The 19,327-nt window shown below is 56.3% G+C and overlaps 3 protein-coding genes and 2 long non-coding RNA genes across 6 annotated transcripts; 3 read left to right on the top strand and 2 right to left on the bottom strand.

Annotated features, from left to right (window-relative positions):
- Positions 1–366: 366 nt before the first annotated feature.
- Positions 367–1,111, bottom strand: 2010320M18Rik (RIKEN cDNA 2010320M18 gene). Its single transcript, NR_029440.1, has one exon. It is a non-coding gene; the product is annotated as an RIKEN cDNA 2010320M18 gene (long non-coding RNA).
- A 149-nt stretch (positions 1,112–1,260) lies between these two features.
- On the top strand, positions 1,261–9,797 carry Pik3r2 (phosphoinositide-3-kinase regulatory subunit 2). Its single transcript, NM_008841.3, has 16 exons — positions 1,261–1,366; positions 2,621–3,317; positions 5,278–5,370; positions 5,571–5,621; positions 5,709–5,840; positions 5,942–6,140; positions 6,599–6,684; positions 6,811–6,919; positions 7,028–7,126; positions 7,209–7,389; positions 7,471–7,596; positions 7,926–8,068; positions 8,208–8,384; positions 8,554–8,625; positions 8,741–8,911; positions 9,076–9,797. Exons 2-16 carry the CDS (start codon positions 2,996–2,998, stop codon positions 9,281–9,283), a joined length of 2,169 nt encoding a protein of 722 aa, NP_032867.2. The 5' UTR covers positions 1,261–1,366; positions 2,621–2,995; the 3' UTR covers positions 9,284–9,797.
- A 600-nt stretch (positions 9,798–10,397) lies between these two features.
- On the bottom strand, positions 10,398–16,858 carry 6330537M06Rik. The gene is made up of 2 exons (XR_003947402.1): positions 16,785–16,858; positions 10,398–12,048 (listed from the first exon to the last, which is right to left on the bottom strand). It is a non-coding gene; the product is annotated as an RIKEN cDNA 6330537M06 gene (long non-coding RNA).
- Positions 11,310–15,200, top strand: Ifi30 (interferon gamma inducible protein 30). Its single transcript, NM_023065.3, is given in 8 exon segments — positions 11,310–11,464; positions 12,871–13,053; positions 13,179–13,208; positions 13,210–13,254; positions 13,334–13,426; positions 14,094–14,246; positions 14,792–14,845; positions 14,933–15,200. Coding segments are annotated over 8 exon segments (747 nt in total). The 5' UTR covers positions 11,310–11,341; the 3' UTR covers positions 14,999–15,200.
- A 182-nt stretch (positions 16,859–17,040) lies between the features above and the next one.
- Mpv17l2 (MPV17 mitochondrial membrane protein-like 2) lies at positions 17,041–19,324 on the top strand. 2 transcript variants are annotated; one of them, XM_011242299.2, is made up of 6 exons: positions 17,041–17,253; positions 17,435–17,605; positions 17,720–17,880; positions 18,465–18,582; positions 18,736–18,864; positions 18,949–19,324. In XM_011242299.2, the coding sequence occupies exons 3-6, from the start codon at positions 17,846–17,848 to the stop codon at positions 18,985–18,987; spliced, it is 321 nt and encodes a 106-aa protein (XP_011240601.1). In that variant the 5' UTR covers positions 17,041–17,253; positions 17,435–17,605; positions 17,720–17,845; the 3' UTR covers positions 18,988–19,324. The 2 variants fall into 2 exon arrangements, with proteins under 2 accessions (XP_011240601.1, NP_898993.1); NM_183170.2 differs by lacking the exon at positions 17,720–17,880 and having other exon boundaries at positions 17,052–17,253; positions 18,506–18,582.
- The last annotated feature ends 3 nt before the right edge of the window (positions 19,325–19,327 follow it).

Genomic DNA, 19,327 nt, shown 5'->3' with positions numbered 1-19,327 from the left:
GATCCTGGCTAGGGCAATAGGGCAAAATCTCATCTCTAAAATGAAGTGTTTCCAGGCATGGCTGTATACACATGTAATCCTAACACTTGGAGGTGGGGGCGTGGGGAGGCACGAAGCAGAAGGATCATGAGTTCAGATACAGCCTGGGCTAATAACAAGACCCTGTTTCAAATAATAAAGCCAAAGGAATCAATGATTAAAAGCACTGGCTGCTCTTCTAGAGGACCCAGGTTGTATTCCCAGCACCTACATGGCAGCTCACAGCCGTAACTCAAGTTCTAGAGCATCCGATGTCTCTTCTAACTTCCACAGACACCAGGTACTCACAAGGCGCACAGTTGAACATGAAGAAAAACACAAAATCTTAAAAAGGAAAAATCCAAAACGCTGGGCGTCATAGCTCTTGCTTTTAATTCCAGTCGGGTTATACGCGGCTGTAATTTACTGAACCTGGATCCTGTGCAAGAGCAGTGAGCATGCTTAACTGCCGAACTCTCGCTGCAACCCCTCCGTCCCAATTTTCTACCCTAGTCTTTGCGGTGAGCTAAAATAGATAAATGAATCCCTCGGAAATCAGCCGAACAAGCTCGGCAACTTCTGGTTCTCTCCGTCTCGCCAGAGTCTGTCCGTATTTCCGGAAACAATCTCGCTTCCGGACGCTGATAAGCCGCATTCTCGCGCGTGTTGGGCCGGAGACACTTCGGCTGTTTCCGGACGCCTAGGGTTGTCATGGCAGTGCCTTCGCCTTCCATTCCTTCCACCAGCGGCTCTCCATTGAGGGTACAGCTGCCGAGCTCGTCCAGTGGACCTTCGGCAATTTCCGGAAGCTATCGGCGGCCTCCGAGTCAACTCCCAAGGCCTGGAGTTGAGGTCGTTCGGTTCCTCCCAGACACATTCCGCGGTCTGGCAGGTTCACGACTTCGTAAAAAACACAAACAAACCCCTGTTATGGCACGTTCTGCTGCTTCCGGAATGGCTCGGGTATCTCAGAGTCCCAAGTCCACCGAGCCCAGCTTCGGACCGAATGCGTTCCCGACCCTTCCGCTTTCTAGTGTTTTCGTGAGCCTCCGACGGCCGTGCTCGGCTGTCTCCGACCAGCCTCGGCTGTCTCGTGGCAAAGCCCAGCCTCCCATTCCCGCGGGAGCACACTCGGCAGCTTCCGGAGGCTTGCCCGCGTGCCTCGGTCTTCGGGCTCCGCCTCGTGTGGGGGGAAAGGCCCGCCCTCCCGACCCGAGTGCGCTCGGCTATTTCCGCCTGGGGGCGGGCCCGAAGGCTTGGAACCGCGGCGACGGTGGCTGACGCAGGGATCCCGCGGCTGCGGCGACGGCGGCGGCGGTCGTGGTGGTGGCGACGGCGGCCGGAGTGGGTGAGTCGATGGTGGTGGGGAGGACCCGAGGAGAGAAGGAGCCGCACAAAACCGGGCTCCGAGCTGAGCGTGGGGCTGTGCAGCCTGCGGGGTAGAGACAGGGTCTCTAAGGCCGGGAGGTCCCCGCCCGCAACGGGGCGGAGAGCGGGACACGACCCCGGATCCGGCCACTTCCGTCGTCCAGGGGTCTTCGGGGTGCACGAGGGTCTAGGGGCCCGTCTGTGTGAGCACACAGACTATGCGTGCATCGTAGGCCCCTCCTTTTGCATTGGGGGTTCCGCGATACCCTCCCCCCATGGTGTGCAGACGTGCTCGGCACGGGGGCGGGCAGACGGGTGGCTTTCTTAGGAGAGGCCTCTCCGACCCTCAGTTTCCCTACCTATAACATGCAGGCCACAAGAGGCCGGACAGTGAGTCACACCGGATACCCTGGACCACAAAGCCTTAAGTCCCTCTAGGACACCTGCACCGGGTCCCCGAGATCTGGGGATGAAGCCCAGACCCTCCCCTTGGCACGCTAAACGCCTTTTTCATGGCTTCTTTCTGAAAGCCTCTGCATCCTAGACAGGCGTCTTCCACCATCGGGCCTTTGCAGGAACCGGTCTGTCTATGCATTGCCCTGTCCCTATACGAGGACCTGTCAGCCTTGCTCCCCCAGGAGGATGCACAGAAGACCCAACTGCAGGCTGGAATGGGGACCCAGGCTAGGACCCAATGTGGGGTGTCCAGCTCCTGTCCCCATCCTACTGTGGCACTAAGGTGACCATGGTTCTTCTTGACACCTCCCCTCTCTTGCATCACCAGAGAGCCCCAGGCTAAGGCAAGCTGGGGACACCCCTGCACCCTGTCTCAACCTCCCCTGCAGGAACCAAGGCTTCTGTTTCCTTGGATGCCCACCCAGGCCACAGCTCTTGATAGGCCATGTCCACTGCTCAGGTGTTCAACCCCTTCTTGGGGTTCCCCAATAACCCCAAGTCTAACTGGCCATGTGGTCACTGTCTTTGTTCCTGCCTTGAACTTGGGTGCATCTGTGGTTGGCTTCCTCCTGATGAGTGGGGTTCTTCAGAGAGCTCTGAACTTCAGTTCCCACAACCCTAGTGGGGACAGCAAAGCATTCAGCTCCCAGCACCCCGAAGAAAGGCTGTCAGTGTGGCCTCTCGGATGGGGAGACTAATCAGTAGTGGGACAGGGGCCAGCCCCAAGGTCACTGGGGGATTCTGTCCTGGCTCACTCCGCCTTGTCCATGTCCTTTAGGCTGGTGTTCCCGGCTGAGCATGGTAGCAGCCTGTGGTCTGGGTCCCTTCGTCTGGTGTCAGGCACATCTTGAAGAGCCAGTAAGCCTGGGCACCCACAGCCCAGCTAATGAAGGAGTGATCCACCTATCCCAGCTTGACCATCTGATGGGTGACACAAGCCAAATAATTTGAGAAAACACCAGGAACATCATTGCACAGGTGACTAAATGGTGGCCTCTGTGACAGATGGCCATCTAGGCATGTGCGGCCCCCGAGGTCGCCTGTGACTTCTGGAAGTAGAGGTCTACAAGCCCACCACACAGGCCGCACCAGCCCATGGGGTCCCTAGAGCCCCGGGGAGCCAGCTGACGGTCCAGAACCCCCCAGGCCAGCCATGGCAGGAGCCGAGGGCTTCCAGTACAGGGCTGTGTACCCATTCCGCCGGGAGCGGCCTGAAGACCTGGAGCTGCTCCCTGGGGACCTCCTGGTGGTGAGCCGGGTGGCCCTACAGGCACTTGGTGTGGCTGATGGAGGAGAGCGCTGCCCACACAATGTGGGCTGGATGCCTGGCTTCAACGAGCGCACCCGACAGCGAGGGGACTTCCCCGGGACATACGTGGAGTTCCTAGGACCCGTGGCTCTGGCTCGACCAGGCCCTCGCCCACGGGGGCCCCGTCCGTTGCCCGCCAGGCCCTTGGATGGATCTTCTGAGTCAGGTGAGCAGACACCGTGGAGAAGGAATGAGTCCACTCAGACTGTTCTGTGGTCTCTTTTCTCTGGTGAATGTAGGGTACTTGTGTTGGGACGCTGCTGTCAGTGAGCTCACCCCTGGAGCCAGGTCCTGGTCAGGCTTCTTATTCAGGAAGTGAGAATGTGTCACTCTGGTGACCAGAGTGGTGAGGAGTTGAGGGCTTAGGCCCTCCAGGCACAGAGCACAACTCCTGCAAAGGCCCCTATGTGAGCTTCTAACCTTGTTCTTACTGAGCCATAATGCCAGAAAAGGTGGGATGTCTGGCCTTAGTGTGCTGCAGAGTGGGAGGCAAGGACCCCACAAACCTGTTGAAGACAATCAGGCAGCCGGAAGTGGAGGTGCATGCCAGTAATCCCAGCATTGAGAAGGCTGAGGCAGGAGGATCACAGAATGTTCTAAGACTAGCTATGTGGCTTCGATGTCTAATGCAGACAGTTACATGGCTGTAGCCCCTCACTTGGGGTGGGTGGATCTGCAGCACAGCTGAGGCCTGGGAGGTTGGCTCAGGCCACGCAGCATCTGGCGTCCCCAGAGCCCAGGCCTGGCCCTGAGAGCTGCAGGGCCCCAGCCCATCCGGGCTCACAGCCAGAGCCTGTGGCTGCCCCAGTAACAGCCGCCTCCCTCCCCAGGCTGGCCAAGGTCCAGCCATCTCAAATGCCCCGCCTCACCCTCAAACCTTCAGGACTGAGGGCGGCCCTCTGCAGGCTCAGTTTCCCCACCAGCAAAGGCCGCACCTCCGAGTCCTGAAGAACCACCTGGAACCACTCAGCCAGCTCCTCCTGCATCTCGAAGGGGGTGAGGCTTTTACCAGTGGGGCCTCCGTTTGGCATTGGGGTCCCTGGCTGTTGTATCCGCCCTCCCCTGCTGGCAGGGTGCTGCCCACCTCCTCTCCTCTCCTACAGGTTTGGGGAGGTTGTTTCTTTTTCTTTCTTTTTTTTTTTTCCATACAGCTGGGCCAGCTCCACTCAGAGAGGCCCCGCAGGCCCTGGCTTGCCTCTCCTGCATGCCAGGGCATCCCTGCCGAGGGCCAGAGCCAACCCAGATGGTAGGGGCAGGCAGAGCCTTGCCAAGGCCAGCCAGACACCTGTGCACAAAAGGCCCTACATGGGAACCAGGCACTACTGGAAGGGGGCTGGGCCTGGAAGCTGCGGTGGGGGAGGGTGGAAGCCAGGTGTGGGGATGCCTGTAATCCCAACCAGAAAATTGCTTTGGGTTTGAGGCCACTAGGGCTACATAGTAGGTCTCTGATTCAAAGCCAAACAAAAGAGCATCAGACTTGGTGGCCCAGGCCTTTAAGCCCAGCACTCTAGGAGGCAGAGGCAGGAGGATCTTTGGGAGTTCCAGGCCAGCCTGATCTATATACTGAGACCCTGTCTCAAAATAAAATCTAAAACAAAAAGATACTCCAGTCTGGCAATTTTCTTTGAAGTGTAAAGCCCAGAGTGGTGATCCCTGAGGTCGGGGCTGCACAGCTGACCGTAGTAGAGCCAACGCCTGTGTGAGCTTTGCTCGCTGCCTCATGAGTCATCTCGAGACCTCATAGGTGCAGCCGCATGTTTGTAGAGGCCAGGCGTCTGAAGTGAAGAGGGCTGGTGTGGGCTTCTCTGGCGGTTCCAGTTGAATACAGAAGCCGTCTGCACTGTCACCTCTTTTGCTTTTGGAGACAGGTTCTGTATAACACAGGCCTCCTGCCTTCATCCCCAGAGTGCTGGAGTGATGGCTGTCCACTCCCACACCTTGCACTGAGCTCTTACCGTCCTTCGTGTCCTCCACTATCCCTGGGCTTGCAGATTCCTTGTGGTAAACTTCGGAAATAACTCCCACTGACACAGCGCTCCCTGTGCCCTGGGTTCCCAAGCTGGGCGGCTGCACAGTCTTGCAGGCATAGAGGGCATGAGTGTTCACGCCCTGCCCCTTCCTTCCAGGCCACATACTCCCAGACCTGGCAGAGCAGTTCTCCCCACCTGACCCTGCTCCCCCGATTCTGGTGAAGCTGGTGGAAGCCATTGAGCAAGCAGGTGAGGTCCAGCCTGAGTGTGTGGGGGGGGGGCGGGGGGGGGCGGGGCTCCAGCCTGGTCTTTTCATGGACAGAGGCAGAGCTGGGATGCTGTGGGTTTCCTTGTTGGCTGGGGGGAAAGGGTGACACCTAATAGGGAGGGAGGTGTCCTGGGCCCCATGTTACATATGCTGGTCAGTCACGTGAGTCCCCTTCTCCCAGAGCTGGACAGTGAATGCTACAGTAAGCCGGAGCTGCCCGCAACACGGACAGGTTAGGGATCCTGCTGACTTTCCCGTGGTGATGGGAGGGGCAGGCACATTCACCAGGCTGGACTGTGATGCGTTGCCATACCTGCAGACTGGTCCCTGAGTGACTTGGAGCAGTGGGACCGCACCGCCTTGTATGATGCTGTTAAGGGCTTCCTGCTGGCGTTGCCTGCAGCTGTGGTGACCCCTGAAGCTGCAGCAGAGGCGTACCGGGCACTTCGAGGTAAAGCCTGGCAGAGCAGGGTGGGCAAGGGACCTTGGGGTGGATACCCGTGTGGTTACTGGCCCAACTGACTGGCTCTGGCTGTCTGTCTCTGCCCGCAGAGGTTGCAGGCCCCGTGGGGCTGGTGCTGGAACCCCCAACACTGCCGCTGCACCAGGCTCTCACACTGCGTTTCCTGCTGCAACACCTGGGTCGTGTGGCCCGCAGAGCACCCTCGCCAGATACAGCTGTCCATGCACTGGCCAGTGCCTTCGGGCCGCTACTGCTGCGCATACCTCCGTCAGGGGGCGAGGGTGATGGGTGAGTGGGTGGAGCCTGCGACGAGGTGTGGCTTGGTGGGTATGGGCATCACTGTGTGGGATGGGTCCCAGAAATGATGGAAGGGAAAAAGTAGTTTTCCTGGATGGGAACAGCCAGTGGGACCAAAAGCTTTGGGGTCTTTAAGGTAGGTGGGGTCAGGGAGAGCTGCTGTATAGGGCAGAAAGACTGGATCCCTAAGTGAAAGGGAGCAGGGCAGGGGGTGGCTGTGTGGGCAGGGTTTTCACTGTGGCTACAGTGAGGGAGCTACAAGCAGAGAGGGGCCGTCAAGCCTGCCCACGAGCTTGGCATTACTTCCTGTTTTCCTTGGAGCTCCTATTGCACATGCCTTGCCACACCTGTCTTCCTACACTGCCAATTGTGTTCCACACCTGCACCCCATCTTCTCACACATGGTGCAGCTGTCACTCCCAGGACTTGACTCCCCCACTTCCCCCTAGGAGTGAGCCTGTACCCGACTTCCCTGTGCTGCTGCTAGAGAGGCTGGTGCAGGAGCATGTGGAGGAGCAAGACGCTGCCCCCCCAGGTGACTGTTCTCATTGATGGGCAAGTCTATGACCAGTGTCGTATTCAGTTAGTACTTAACGTGAGCGTGCTTTTTGCAGCGGCAGTATGCACTTGGTGTGTAAGGCATGTGTGTTTTCTCCCCCAGCGCTACCACCTAAGCCCTCTAAGGCAAAGCCGGCACCCACAGCTCTGGCCAATGGAGGGAGCCCGCCCTCGCTTCAGGATGCAGAGTGGTACTGGGGGGACATCTCCAGGTAGTTCTGCTGCAGCAAAAGATGAGCTTCGTGTGTGCGTGGGACGGGCATGGGGAGCAGGGTGGGGCAGATAGGCTATGTCAGTGGCTCCATGCCCCCATTCCCCAGGGAAGAGGTGAATGAGAGACTCCGGGACACACCTGATGGTACCTTCTTAGTCAGAGATGCATCCAGCAAGATCCAAGGAGAGTACACGCTCACCCTCAGGTAGGGCCGGTGCATAGGCAGTGGGTCGGGAGGCTCCGGTTGGGGAGGTGTCCCACGATAATGACCCCACCCCTGCATACAGGAAAGGCGGGAACAACAAGTTGATCAAAGTCTTCCACCGGGATGGTCACTATGGCTTCTCAGAGCCCCTTACCTTCTGCTCCGTGGTGGAACTCATCTCCCACTACCGCCACGAATCACTGGCCCAGTACAACGCCAAGCTGGACACACGCCTTCTCTACCCTGTGTCCAAGTACCAACAAGTGTGTGCTGCGCTGGGGGTTGTGGGCCTCGGCTGGGCCTGGGTTGGGAGGGAAGCACTGATGGTTGTGTTTGGGATCCAGGACCAGGTGGTGAAGGAGGACAGCATAGAGGCTGTGGGCGCCCAGCTCAAGGTCTACCACCAGCAGTACCAGGACAAGAGCCGCGAATATGACCAGCTGTATGAAGAATACACACGGACCTCCCAGGTACCTGGGCTCTGCACATGGGGGGGGGGGGGGCTGAGGTACAGAGGGATAGCCCAAGCCAGTGTGTGCTCCCCCAGCACTCAGTGCTACACCCCATTTCCTCCCAGTGCTTCTTACAAATCTAGGTTTGGGATTCCCAAAAATGAATATAAAGCAAGGATGGGTTTGTAGTGGGATTTGTAGGCTGAGTCAGTTAGCTGAGTGCAGCCAGCCAGCACTATTGAAATACGGTTCTCAGTGAAGGAGACAGAGCAGAGTTACCCTTCACTCCTGATAACGGACGGACGTTAGGGACTTGTGGGCAGAACTGAGCTCCACCCCATCCCCAGGAGCTGCAGATGAAGCGCACAGCCATAGAGGCCTTCAACGAGACCATCAAGATCTTCGAAGAGCAGGGCCAGACACAGGAGAAATGCAGCAAGGAGTATTTGGAGCGCTTCCGGCGAGAGGGAAATGAGAAGGAGATGCAGAGGTGCGGGGGTTCCTCCTGTGCATCCTCTGGTGGCCACGGGGCAAGAGGGAATGGAAGGTGGCTCTCACCGAGGAGGCTGGTAATCACTGGAAATGGAATTCGGAGGGTGCATAGGAGTTCGCCCTGCCTTTTTCCTCAGGATCCTGCTGAACTCCGAGCGACTCAAGTCTCGCATCGCGGAGATACACGAAAGCCGCACGAAGTTGGAGCAGGATCTGCGGGCGCAGGCCTCCGACAACCGTGAGATCGACAAGCGCATGAACAGCCTCAAACCTGACCTCATGCAGCTGCGCAAGATCAGGGACCAGTACCTCGTGTGAGTCGCACCCTCTCCTGCTCACCAGGGGGCGCTCGTGCGCATCACTGCTGTGCTGGGTAAACCACGTTCTGAGCGCCCCTTTGGGCCGCCAGAGATACTGCACTTGGAACCCACTCTGGTTTACCTCGGTTTCCCAGGCATTGCTCACTTACCTCTCCCTTGTCAGGTGGCTCACCCAGAAAGGTGCCCGACAGAGGAAGATCAACGAATGGCTGGGAATCAAGAACGAGACTGAGGAGTGAGTGATGTGCTGCAAGGGGCAAAAGGACTTCATAAAGGGAGGGGGTACTCGCGTTGGTGGTGGAGGATGAGAGCTCTCCAGGCAGTGGCTCCTCTCCTGCTTCACCCCACAGCCAGTATTCACTGATGGAGGATGAGGACGCCCTCCCCCACCACGAGGAGCGCACGTGGTACGTGGGCAAGATCAACCGCACACAGGCGGAGGAGATGCTGAGTGGCAAACGAGACGGGACCTTCCTCATCCGGGAGAGCAGCCAGCGGGGCTGTTACGCATGCTCCGTGGTGTGAGTGCTGGGCTATGGGTTGGGGTTGAGTCATTTGTGTTGCGAATCCATTGTGTGCATTGAGCACCCATTTCCATTGTGTGCTAGGCTCTGTTGAGCTTGGCAGTGAAGAGGGGGAGAGGCAGGCATGGCTTCTTCTCTGAGCAGCTCTTTTGGCCACGCAGGGTGGACGGCGACACGAAGCACTGTGTCATCTACCGCACAGCCACCGGCTTCGGCTTCGCAGAGCCCTATAACCTGTACGGGTCCCTGAAGGAGCTGGTGCTGCACTACCAGCACGCATCACTCGTGCAGCACAATGACGCACTTACCGTCACCCTCGCACACCCTGTGCGTGCCCCCGGGCCTGGCCCACCGTCTGCAGCACGCTGAGCGCCCACCTCGCCTGCCTCCCTGTCCATGTCTGTCTCCAGATCCCCTCCCCTGGTGAACACGCGCAGGAGGCCATCCCTCCCGCTGCGCCTGCCATGTTTACAGAGGCTGTGGGGCCACTGGCCTGGGCGCCCTGAGTTCTTCAAGCCATATCCCCGGGGTTAGAAAGGAACCGCGCTAGGTGGTTTCCAGGAACTCAGGCCTGGACACTCGGGGCCGGGCGGGACCCGCCCCGCGGACCCCAACTTCCCCTCTTAAGGTCGAAGTGAAACCAGTCACAGGGGGTTACCCCGCAGCTGCCGAGAATCTTCCCCACTCTGGCGGGCAAAATACAAACTCTGGCCCTCGCCCAGGCCCTGCGCTGTTCTCCAGACTGTGCAATCGCCTCCCCTTTGGGACAAGGGCCCTGGGTGTGTCCCTGCTCCCTGGACCCCATACCTGCCCAGGGCGGATGGGCAGCAGGTTTTGTACGGTACATTTATTGATACGAATATGAAACATTGTACCTGTTGGCTGAGTGTCTTTGGGGACTGGAATTCCTAAACCCTGTTGCGAACGACAGACTTTGTCCTGCCAGTGGCCATGCCCCATACCCATGTCCTGGCCTGCCAGGGACCCTAAACCCAAGAACAGCCCCTCTTCTGCTGCCCCAGCTCCAGGGTGCTCGGACAGACACAAGCTGTGACGCCCATGTCGTCCTTAACTTCCTCATCAGGAAGAAAGGCAACAACCTCCCAGCCACCCAGGCGGGTGTCGCCTGTCCCTAGTCTCCCTGATTTGTGAGGGGAGACCAAGCTCTGGCCCTCTGCACACTTGCTGACCAGACCCCAGGATCTGTGCTCATTAGCAAAAGTCCTGCACTAGGGTAGGAACACATCAAGACTTAAGCCCATGAGTACTTTGCCAAGTGCTCCCATTCCCCCTCCAGCGCGTTTAGGCTCAGCTAGGACAGTAACGGACAGAACCCGTCCCTGACCCACTACCCTATGGGTTCAGTTGGCCTTGGTCCATGCTGCATCCTGCAAGTGACCTAAGACAAACAGCACCTTGTGACCCCAGAGCCTGGGAAGCTGAGGCACAATCACAAGCTTATTAGCTGGGGAGACAAATCAACAAAAGAGAAAACAAATGTTATCCGTACTCGTGGCCTCAGGGGTGGTCTCTGCCCAGCTTGCAGAGGGGTGAGGGTTGGAATCAAGACTTGGTTAGAACAGAACTCAGCATGTAGCCATCCCAAATCGCCATCCCCTCTAGCTTGCTGTCTCCTACACAGAAAACCCGGTTTTCTCACGCTTGGAGCTGGAACTTTTCCTGCTGGTGCTGCTGTTCTGTGGCCTGTCACTGCTCCAGGGACCCAGGGTTCAATTCTCAAACTGACTTGGTGCAGAGGCTCTCACAGCATGATCCTTTCCTGGCGACTCTATCCACAGTCATGTGTCACTAGCACCCCATTTCACAGACTGGGAAACCGCAGCTGATGGAAAAGGACAGTGTCTGGAGTCCAGGCACATCTCCAGTCTCACACTCAGTTGCTGGAAGCAAGTACCTCAGCTATGTCCTCAACCCAAGCCAGGGCCCAGAACCAGAGATGGGAAGTTGCCCTGCCTAAGCTAGCTTCTTTGCTGTGGCCTGAATCAGCGGAGGTGGGGGGATGTGCCGGGCGGGCGGGGCTGGCTTGCTGTGACCTGGAGTCATGGCAGTAAGAATTAGTGATGAGAATGTGTCACTCCCCCACCTCCGCTGGGCTCTGGGGAAGAACATGAGCCTCCTGTCCCTCGGTCTGGTCGTCACTGTCTGGAGTCCCCCTTCCCATGCCTGATCCAAAAACTTCACGTGACCAGACATGCTAGCCGCGGAGGACTGGAGGCTGGACAGAGTCTTGTGGCCTCGTGATTTGGGACCAGCACCTGGCTGGGGCGGAGCCTTCAGGAAAGGAGTCCCAGGGTTAGAAGGAGCCTGGATGGGGCGTGGACTTAGTGGGTGGGGCCTCCACTTGCTTAAAGTCTCCCGCCTTCCTGGCCTGACCAAGCAGTCCTGCCAGCTTTTTCCTCCGCAGCCATGTCCTGGTCTCCGATCCTACCATTTTTGTCCCTTCTGCTTCTGCTGTTCCCACTCGAGGTTCCCAGAGCAGCCACTGCGTCCCTTTCGCAAGCATCCTCCGAAGGCACAACCACCTGCAAGGTAGGGACCGCAACGCAGGAAGGGGCCCAGGGTCAGATGCCCGCCAGTCTGTCAGCTTAGGGACTTCTCTGCACTTATTCCGTGAACTCGTTTTGGGGAACTCCAATGTCTTCAGGGAAAGCTGTCACGCCCAGGGCCGCCACCCCTAATCCAGTCCCTGAACTCTGAGTACCGTGTCCACGTCCTTTCTCTTCCCCATCTCAGGTCTGAAAAATGCAGCTATCCCCTGCCCGCCTTGCCTGAGCATTTATCAACCACCTACCGGATATGTCTGAGTGAAGAGCTGAGGGATGGGCACGCGCACGGGGTGTGTGTATGTGTGTGAGGGGGGGTGTTCTGCTCCAGACCTGTTGAATCACTGTCTGGTCTCCACCCTCACACAATTCTTGTCGCTTACGGTGTGCGTTCCAGCCGAAGAAGAGAGGGGGCTAGCGTGCTTCTGACCTGGAGCAAACACATGCCCCGCACGCCTAGATCCTTGCTCAGACTCGGCCCGCCCTCCCCGGGGACCGGAAGTCTCTGCACGCATCAGGCACCTTCTGTGTCTAGTCGGGCATCAGACTGGGTGAAGTTTCCCTGGGTCCCTGGAGAGGAAGAATAGAGTCTTCGTGGGTGAAAGGCATCGCTGTGATGCGCAAAATTACAGAGGTGGGGAGGGAGGAGGGACGGAGAGAGATCAAGCGAGAGAGCATGTATTTGGCTTCAGAGTGTGCATCTCTGAACAGACAAAGCTGAGCGAGAGAGCAGCAACTAGAAATATGCATATCTTTTTTTTTTCTTTTACTTTATTTTACTTTATTTTGATTTGGTTTGGTTTTCTGTTTTGTTAATGGAGGGGACAGAGTCTCAGTGTAGGGCTGACTGTCCTGGAACTCACTATGTACAGCAGGCTGGCCTGGAACTCTTCCTCTGCCTCCCGGGTGCTAGTGTTGTCTTAGCACTTCCTGAATATAGTTAAAGATTGTGCATTCGCTGAGCACCTACTGTTTGAGAGCCTGTCAGGTTCCGTTTTGTAGATAAACTGTGATTGCGGAACAGGATCTAGAGTCTCGAAAACCTCAGAGGGGGAAAAAAAAGCCTGGCGGTGGTGGCGCACGCCTTTAGTCCCAGCAATTGGGAGGCAGAGGCAGGCAGATTTCTGAGTTCGAGGCTAGCCTGGTCTACAAAGTGAGTACCAGGACAGCCAGGGCTACACAGAGAAACCCTGTCTCTAAACCCCCCCCCCAAAAAAACCCTCAGAGGGCCCGGGATGTGGCTCACTGGGAGACTGCTCCCCCAACACGTGCAAAGAAACCTTTAGTCCCCAGTGCCACAAGGCTGAACGAACTATAAGGGTCTTGGCATAGGGCTGCCCTCTTCAGGGGTGACCGGGGCCATACCTCACCAGACACCTCTCTTCCTTTCAGGCCCACGATGTGTGCCTCTTGGGGCCACGCCCATTGCCCCCTTCACCACCTGTCAGAGTCAGCCTGTATTATGAGTCCCTGTGTGGAGCTTGTCGCTACTTCCTCGTCCGGGATTTGTTCCCAACCTGGCTGATGGTGATGGAAATCATGAACATCACCCTGGTGCCCTACGGGAATGCACAGGTACTGGGGGCGGGGCAAAGAAACTGAAGCAGGAGGGATGCCAAGGGACAGGAACACCTGGTCACCTGAGCTCACCAGGAACACCTAGTCACCTGAGCTCACCAAGATCCATTGCTATCTTGCAGGAGAGAAATGTCAGCGGTACGTGGGAGTTCCACGTGCCAGCACGGGGAGCTGGAGTGTAGACTGAACATGGTGGAGGTAAGCTGGAGTGCGGACCTGCGGTGAAGGGAGGCGGGATTGGCCACTTTCTCTGGACAACACTTGCCTGCCTCTCCAGGCCTGTCTGCTGGATAAGCTGGAAAAGGAGGCAGCGTTCCTAACCATCGTCTGTATGGAGGAGATGGATGATATGGAGAAGAAACTGGGACCGGTGAGTTGTTGGGTGGGAGGTTGTGCCGCCCTGGCTCCAATATCTAGGCAGGGGATCCATTCCTGAGCCACGCCCCAGGCCCTCACTAGGGGGGTTCTAGGCAGGGCTCCTCCCCAAGTCACACCCCTAGCCCTTGGCGTGACTTTCCCTCACGTAGTTTCTATACAGGAAAACCTTTAGGTCTATGAGCAAAGCCTGGGATCTTCACTATTTGTAGACACAAGACACAGGTGACAGGAGATAAGCCAGGCCGAGCCTGCTTCCCAGAGCATTGTGGGAAATAACGTCCAAAGGTTCACAGCTCTCCAATCACTACTGTGGCTTATCAAACAAACGTCAGGCCTCCCAGCCTCCTGGAGCCTGCGGGACACTCCCAGCCCGACTCCTTTGGTAGGACTGGAGAGTCAAGGAGCCTGAGCACCAAGGAGACACCAAGGAACAGTAGGGTGTTGCCAGCAGAGGGATCGGCATGTAAGGAGGCCCTGAGATAATGAGATACCAGGGGGCAGAGGCTGCAAATCCGGTGTTACTGGGAGGCAAGAGCACCCAAAGACTCAGCTTCAAGGAACCTCCACCCAGACGGACAGTGAGAGGGGAGAGGTCTGTCTGGGGCCACTTGGGGGCTGATGGCGAAATGACTGAACAATGTGTCCCCCTCTTCTCACAGTGCCTGCAGGTGTATGCTCCTGAGGTGTCACCAGAGAGTATCATGGAGTGCGCCACAGGAAAACGGGGCACACAGCTCATGCATGAGAATGCCCAGCTCACAGATGCCCTACACCCACCCCACGAGTATGTGCCCTGGGTGCTGGTCAATGAGGTAAGAACTCTCTAGCCAGCCAGGGCAGCACAGTCTGAGTTCAAAGCCCCAGAGTCATGTAAAAAGCATGGTGGTGTATTCCCCAGCACTGAGTGTTGCTACAGCAGTGACTCCAGGCTCGGTGGTTAAGAAAGCTGGCCCTCTTTGCAGATGACCTGGGTTTGAGTCCCAGCACCAGCTCCAGGGATCTACCGCCCTCTTGTGGCCGCCATGGGTACTACATAAACATTGTGTACACACATACTTGGGGGCAAAACATCCCTACACATGAATAAGATAAACAAATCTAAAAATAAGATTTTAATTAGAAAAAAGACACCAAAGCCAAAATAACAAAAGACAACAAAGATCCTCCATTTTGAGCTCTGGCCTCATACACAAGAGTCTTTGTCTGAAAGATCCCAAAGCAGAGTGACAGATCAGCCGCCCTGCCTAGGTCAGTACAAGTGAGAGTGTTCTGGAACTATCAGTGATCCCCCTACGTCAGCTCCCAGGCTCATTCCTCTTACCCAGCTGTGCTTACCCATGTCTCCTGTGATATGCAGAAACCTTTGAAGGACCCCAGCGAGCTCCTGAGCATAGTCTGTCAGCTGTACCAGGTAAGCTGGGCATGAATCATGGGGTTCATCTAGGGGGGTTGAGTCTCCCCAGAGGTCCCCCATTCCTAGCCTTTCATCCCCCTCCAGGGAACGGAGAAGCCAGACATCTGCTCCTCCATTGCCGACTCCCCCAGGAAGGTCTGCTATAAGTAAAGGCATAACCTCAAACTCGTCCCAGGAAAAACTGCCCAGCTTCTTCAAATTGCCAACCTGCAAGAGCTGCTGCCTCGCTATGAAAACCTTGCACATGTCCCACAAAGCCCAGACTCCAGACTTCTCAGAGACAAGGATCTTGCCTTATTTTCAAATGGTGCTAAATTTAAATTCATAGAATAAATCATCTATACTCCTGTGATTCCTTTTTCCTAGAGTTGGAGTTTGTGTTTTTGTCTTTAATGTGGAGCTGTAACCCAGGGTACTGCACCTGCTCAGCTCTCAATGCCCCAGACCCTAGAGTTCATCCCATCTGAAAAGCCAAAAAAATGCCAGTCTCTGGGAATTACTTTTTTCATTGTATAACAAAACACAAAAGCTACTTAAGGAAGGAAGGGTGTATGCTGGCTCACCTTGTGAGAGTCTATAGCCCATCTCCTATGTGTGTCTGTGTCTGTGTGTTTGTGTAAGTCCAGACAGGAGCTTGAAGTCACACTGTATGCAGTCAGGAGGCAAGCAGGCAAATGCTGATGCTCCACCCACTTCATCCTATTGGTGGGAGGGGTTGGGTGGAGACAGAATGTAGCCCTGGCTGTTCTGGAACTTGTTCTGTCCCCAAGTCCCTCAAACTCACAGAGATCCACTTGCCTCTGCCTCCTGAAAGATGAGACTAAAGGTGTGGGCAACCACTGCTCAGACACTTGCAACTTTTTAATTTGTCCAGAACTCTAGCACATAGGATGGTGCCACCCACATTCTGGGTCGGGGGAATCTTTTCACCTCAGCTAACAGTCTAGACCAGCTGCTCTCACCCTGTGAGTCCACACCCCTTGGGGGAGGTCAGACAACCCTTTCACAGCGGTCACATATCAGATATTTACAAATCATAACAGTAGCAAAATTACCTAACAACAAAACGTTATAGTCGGGGGTCAGCACAGCATGAGGAACTATATTAAAAGGTCATAGCATCAGGAAGGTTGAGAACCACTTTTCTAGACCAACCATCTCATATGCCCCCGGGGTTGTCTTCAAGGTGACTCTAGATCCTGTCTGATTGACAGAATTGACCTTCACACCTAAAGATGCCAAGGACCAGTTACCAATGAGTCCTCTGTCCAGGAAATGCAGAACCAATCCTGTCACTAGTTTAGTGAAGCCAGGATAGGCCAGGGGAGGAATGAAGACTGGAAGGATGGGATGTGTAGAGTCTATATAATGAGGATAGGCATTTTAGAATTGGGCTTTGAAGAATGAATAGGAGTTCCTTAGGCAGAACAGAAATTCATGGATAAACACGTAACTATAAAACCTATGATGGGGCAGAGACTTAAAGGGGGGTCGGGAGCATGTGTTTACTGTAGGAAATAAATAAGACTTTCCTGGAAAAGGCAGGTGAGATACTCGAAAACCTGGGCATCGGACAACAGTTTAGTGGCTTGTCTTGTGTATGGTTAAAGAATAAAGGAAGTAAGGATGTTTGTTTCCAGAGTGACACAAAGTTGCTGTGAAGAGATCAATACATGAATTTTGCATAATGAACTCCTATTCAGTCTTCGAAACGCAGAGGTGTGGCGCGGCGGTGGAGGCTGTAGCCTGGGCTGTATGAGCATAGGTCTCAAATAGCTGAGGTTAGACCGGTGTCTATGAACTTGCCTGAGCAGCTTCGCTGGCACAGGAGAGGTCACGCCAAGGTCAAGTCCAGCAGCTTTGCTAATGCCCCTCGCCCCGCCCATTCCCAGGAAGCTTTGTGGGCGAGGCGGCGAGGCGAGAGGCAGCCACCTACCATTGGTCAGCTCGGCTCAGGGGTGGGAGGCCCGCGAGACTCATGTGCGCTTGCCCATTGGTCCGCTGAGAGCAGAAAAGTGGGTAAAGCAAAATAGGACTTCCCGTGTTCGGCGTGAGCGGCCTGCCGCAACGCTTGAGGACGATTGGTCACTTCCTTTGAGAGGCGGAGCTTTGGGGTTTTGGATTGGTCCGTTCTGAATAGGGCGGTTCTTCGGCGGGGCATGTGATTGGCGCGGGCCCGGCGCTCGGCTGCCGCGGCTCCCTGGTGTCTGTAGCGGCGATGGCTCTGGGAGGCTGGCGCTGGGCTCGCAAGGCGTTGGCTGCGGGGCGCCCGCTGTTCCAGGGCCGCGCGCTGCTCCTCACCAACACACTGGGCTGCGGCGTGCTCATGGCCGCGGGCGATGGCGCGCGACAGGTCTGGGAAGTGCGCGCGCGGCCTGGACAGAGATTCAGCGCGCGGCGCTCAGGTGAGAGGGACCTGTGCGCGAACGAGAGGGACCCCCAGAGACCGAGCGGTCACCTGGACCGGGCACCCACCTTCCTGGGGCCTGTCAATCACTCTGGGACCTGGCACCCACTCTGATGGGTCCTGTCAGTCTCTCTGCACCTCGCCAGGAGGTTCTGCCATTGACTCTCCCTGTCCCGCAGCCAGCATGTTCGCCGTGGGCTGCAGCATGGGCCCCTTCCTACACTTCTGGTATCTGTGGTTGGACCGCCTCCTCCCCGCGTCGGGCCTACGAAGCCTCCCGAGTGTGATGAAGAAGGTGCTAGTGGATCAAACGGTGGCATCTCCCATTCTGGGCGTCTGGTACTTCCTGGGTAAGGAGCAGCAGGACTTTGAGAACTCAGAAGTTGTGATGGGCAGAGCCTGGTTTGTGCTTAGGGGAGTGCTGACGGGGCTTCTCTTCTATTTTTTCCCTCCCCCCCCCCAAGGTTTCTTTGTGTAGACCTTGCTGCCCTGGAGGAACTTGCTCTGAAGACCAGGCTGGTGTCAAACTCACATAGATCCACCTGCCTCTGCCTCCCGAGTACTGGGATTGCTTTGTTCTAGGAGGCATCATGTACTCTCGCTGCCTTGAGTTTGCTACCAACTGGTCAGTAGCCCAGTTTCCTGTCCCCATTTTGAGACAGAGACTCACATGTAGTCCCAACTGGCCTGAACATCTCTTTGTAGACCAGGCTGATTGTGCCTGCCTCGCCTCCCTGAGTGCTAGCATTAATGTGTGTCACCACTCCCAACTTTCTAAAATCCTAACCAAAAGGAGTCTGGGCCAGAAAGGGTTTTTCAGCCACAGTTGTGGGGAAACCAGGCAGGAACTATACACAGCTAGTCACATCTCAGCCAGAGAGAACTGCATGATTTCTTGCTTTGTTCAGACTATTTTACCACTCATGAGCAGTCCAGGACCCTGGGTCTTCCCACATCAACTAACTTAATTACATAAGCCTATACAAGCATCCCACAGGCCAATGCATGTAGACAGCCCCCGGAGACTATCCGATAACTCTAGGCTAAGTCAAATTGACAAAGGTACCTGTTAACACAGCGATGGGGCTCGTGATCTAGGCTCACGCATTTATGTTTTCATAAGTAACTCAGGCTCCCTCACACCAACCTCTCATTTTCCTGGACCTGCCTGCTGCTCTGCCTGAGACCTGCCCTGCTTCTGCCTTGCAGCCACCTCAGCCTTTATAACTACTTCTTGGTCTTCTTCCCAGGCCTTGGCAGCCTGGAGGGTCAGACACTAGAGGAGAGCTGCCAGGAGCTGCGGGCCAAATTCTGGGACTTCTACAAGGTGGGCGTGCCCACGTGGGCTCTCTCAACATGGCTCCACCCCCCCTCTTTACCTTCCAGACCCACACCCAAGGCCTTGGCCCCCACCCACTTTTCAAGCCCCGCCCCTCGTAGCCGCCCCCCCTCTCACAGTGGCCCTCCCACTTTTCCACAGGCCGACTGGTGTGTGTGGCCAGCTGCCCAGCTAGTGAACTTCCTCTTCATCCCTTCTCATTTCCGAGTCACCTATATCAATGGGCTGACACTGGGCTGGGACACATACCTGTCCTATCTGAAGTACTGGGTGAGCTCAACTCCATGGTGTGGGAGTGTGGGAGGGCGTGGGTTCCGGCCTATTCCTGTTTGACTGTCCCTCTGCTGCGGACAGGTCCCTGAACCCCTTCAGACTCCGGGCTGTGCAGACTGAAACTGAAGCCTGGCAGATGAGTTGGCCGATGGATACACTCCCACAGGAGATTACCGAAGCTGGTCAAAAAGCTCTGGGCCATGTCCAAAACCCAGGCTGACTGCCCCTGGACCAGCAGTCCCTTGAGTCCACCAGAGACTGTTCCCATGTAGAACAGACGCCAGCACAGGCTGTCCGCCCTCCCCCCAACCCCTCCCGGTTTTCCAGTGGGACCATGAAGCCCTCTGTCTGCCTGGACACCCTCCACAGCCTTGAAGTGGGGTCTGGTTTGGCCTCAGAAAACTTGATGCAAGGCTGGGCAGGGTGCGGAAATTCATTAAATTCTCTTTAATGTCAAGGA

This window comes from Mus musculus, chromosome 8 (assembly GCF_000001635.26).
Source record: "Mus musculus strain C57BL/6J chromosome 8, GRCm38.p6 C57BL/6J".
NCBI lineage: Eukaryota > Metazoa > Chordata > Mammalia > Rodentia > Muridae > Mus > Mus musculus.
The sequence above is the reverse complement of the archived record's forward strand: the minus strand, read 5'-3'. Positions and strand labels throughout refer to the sequence as shown.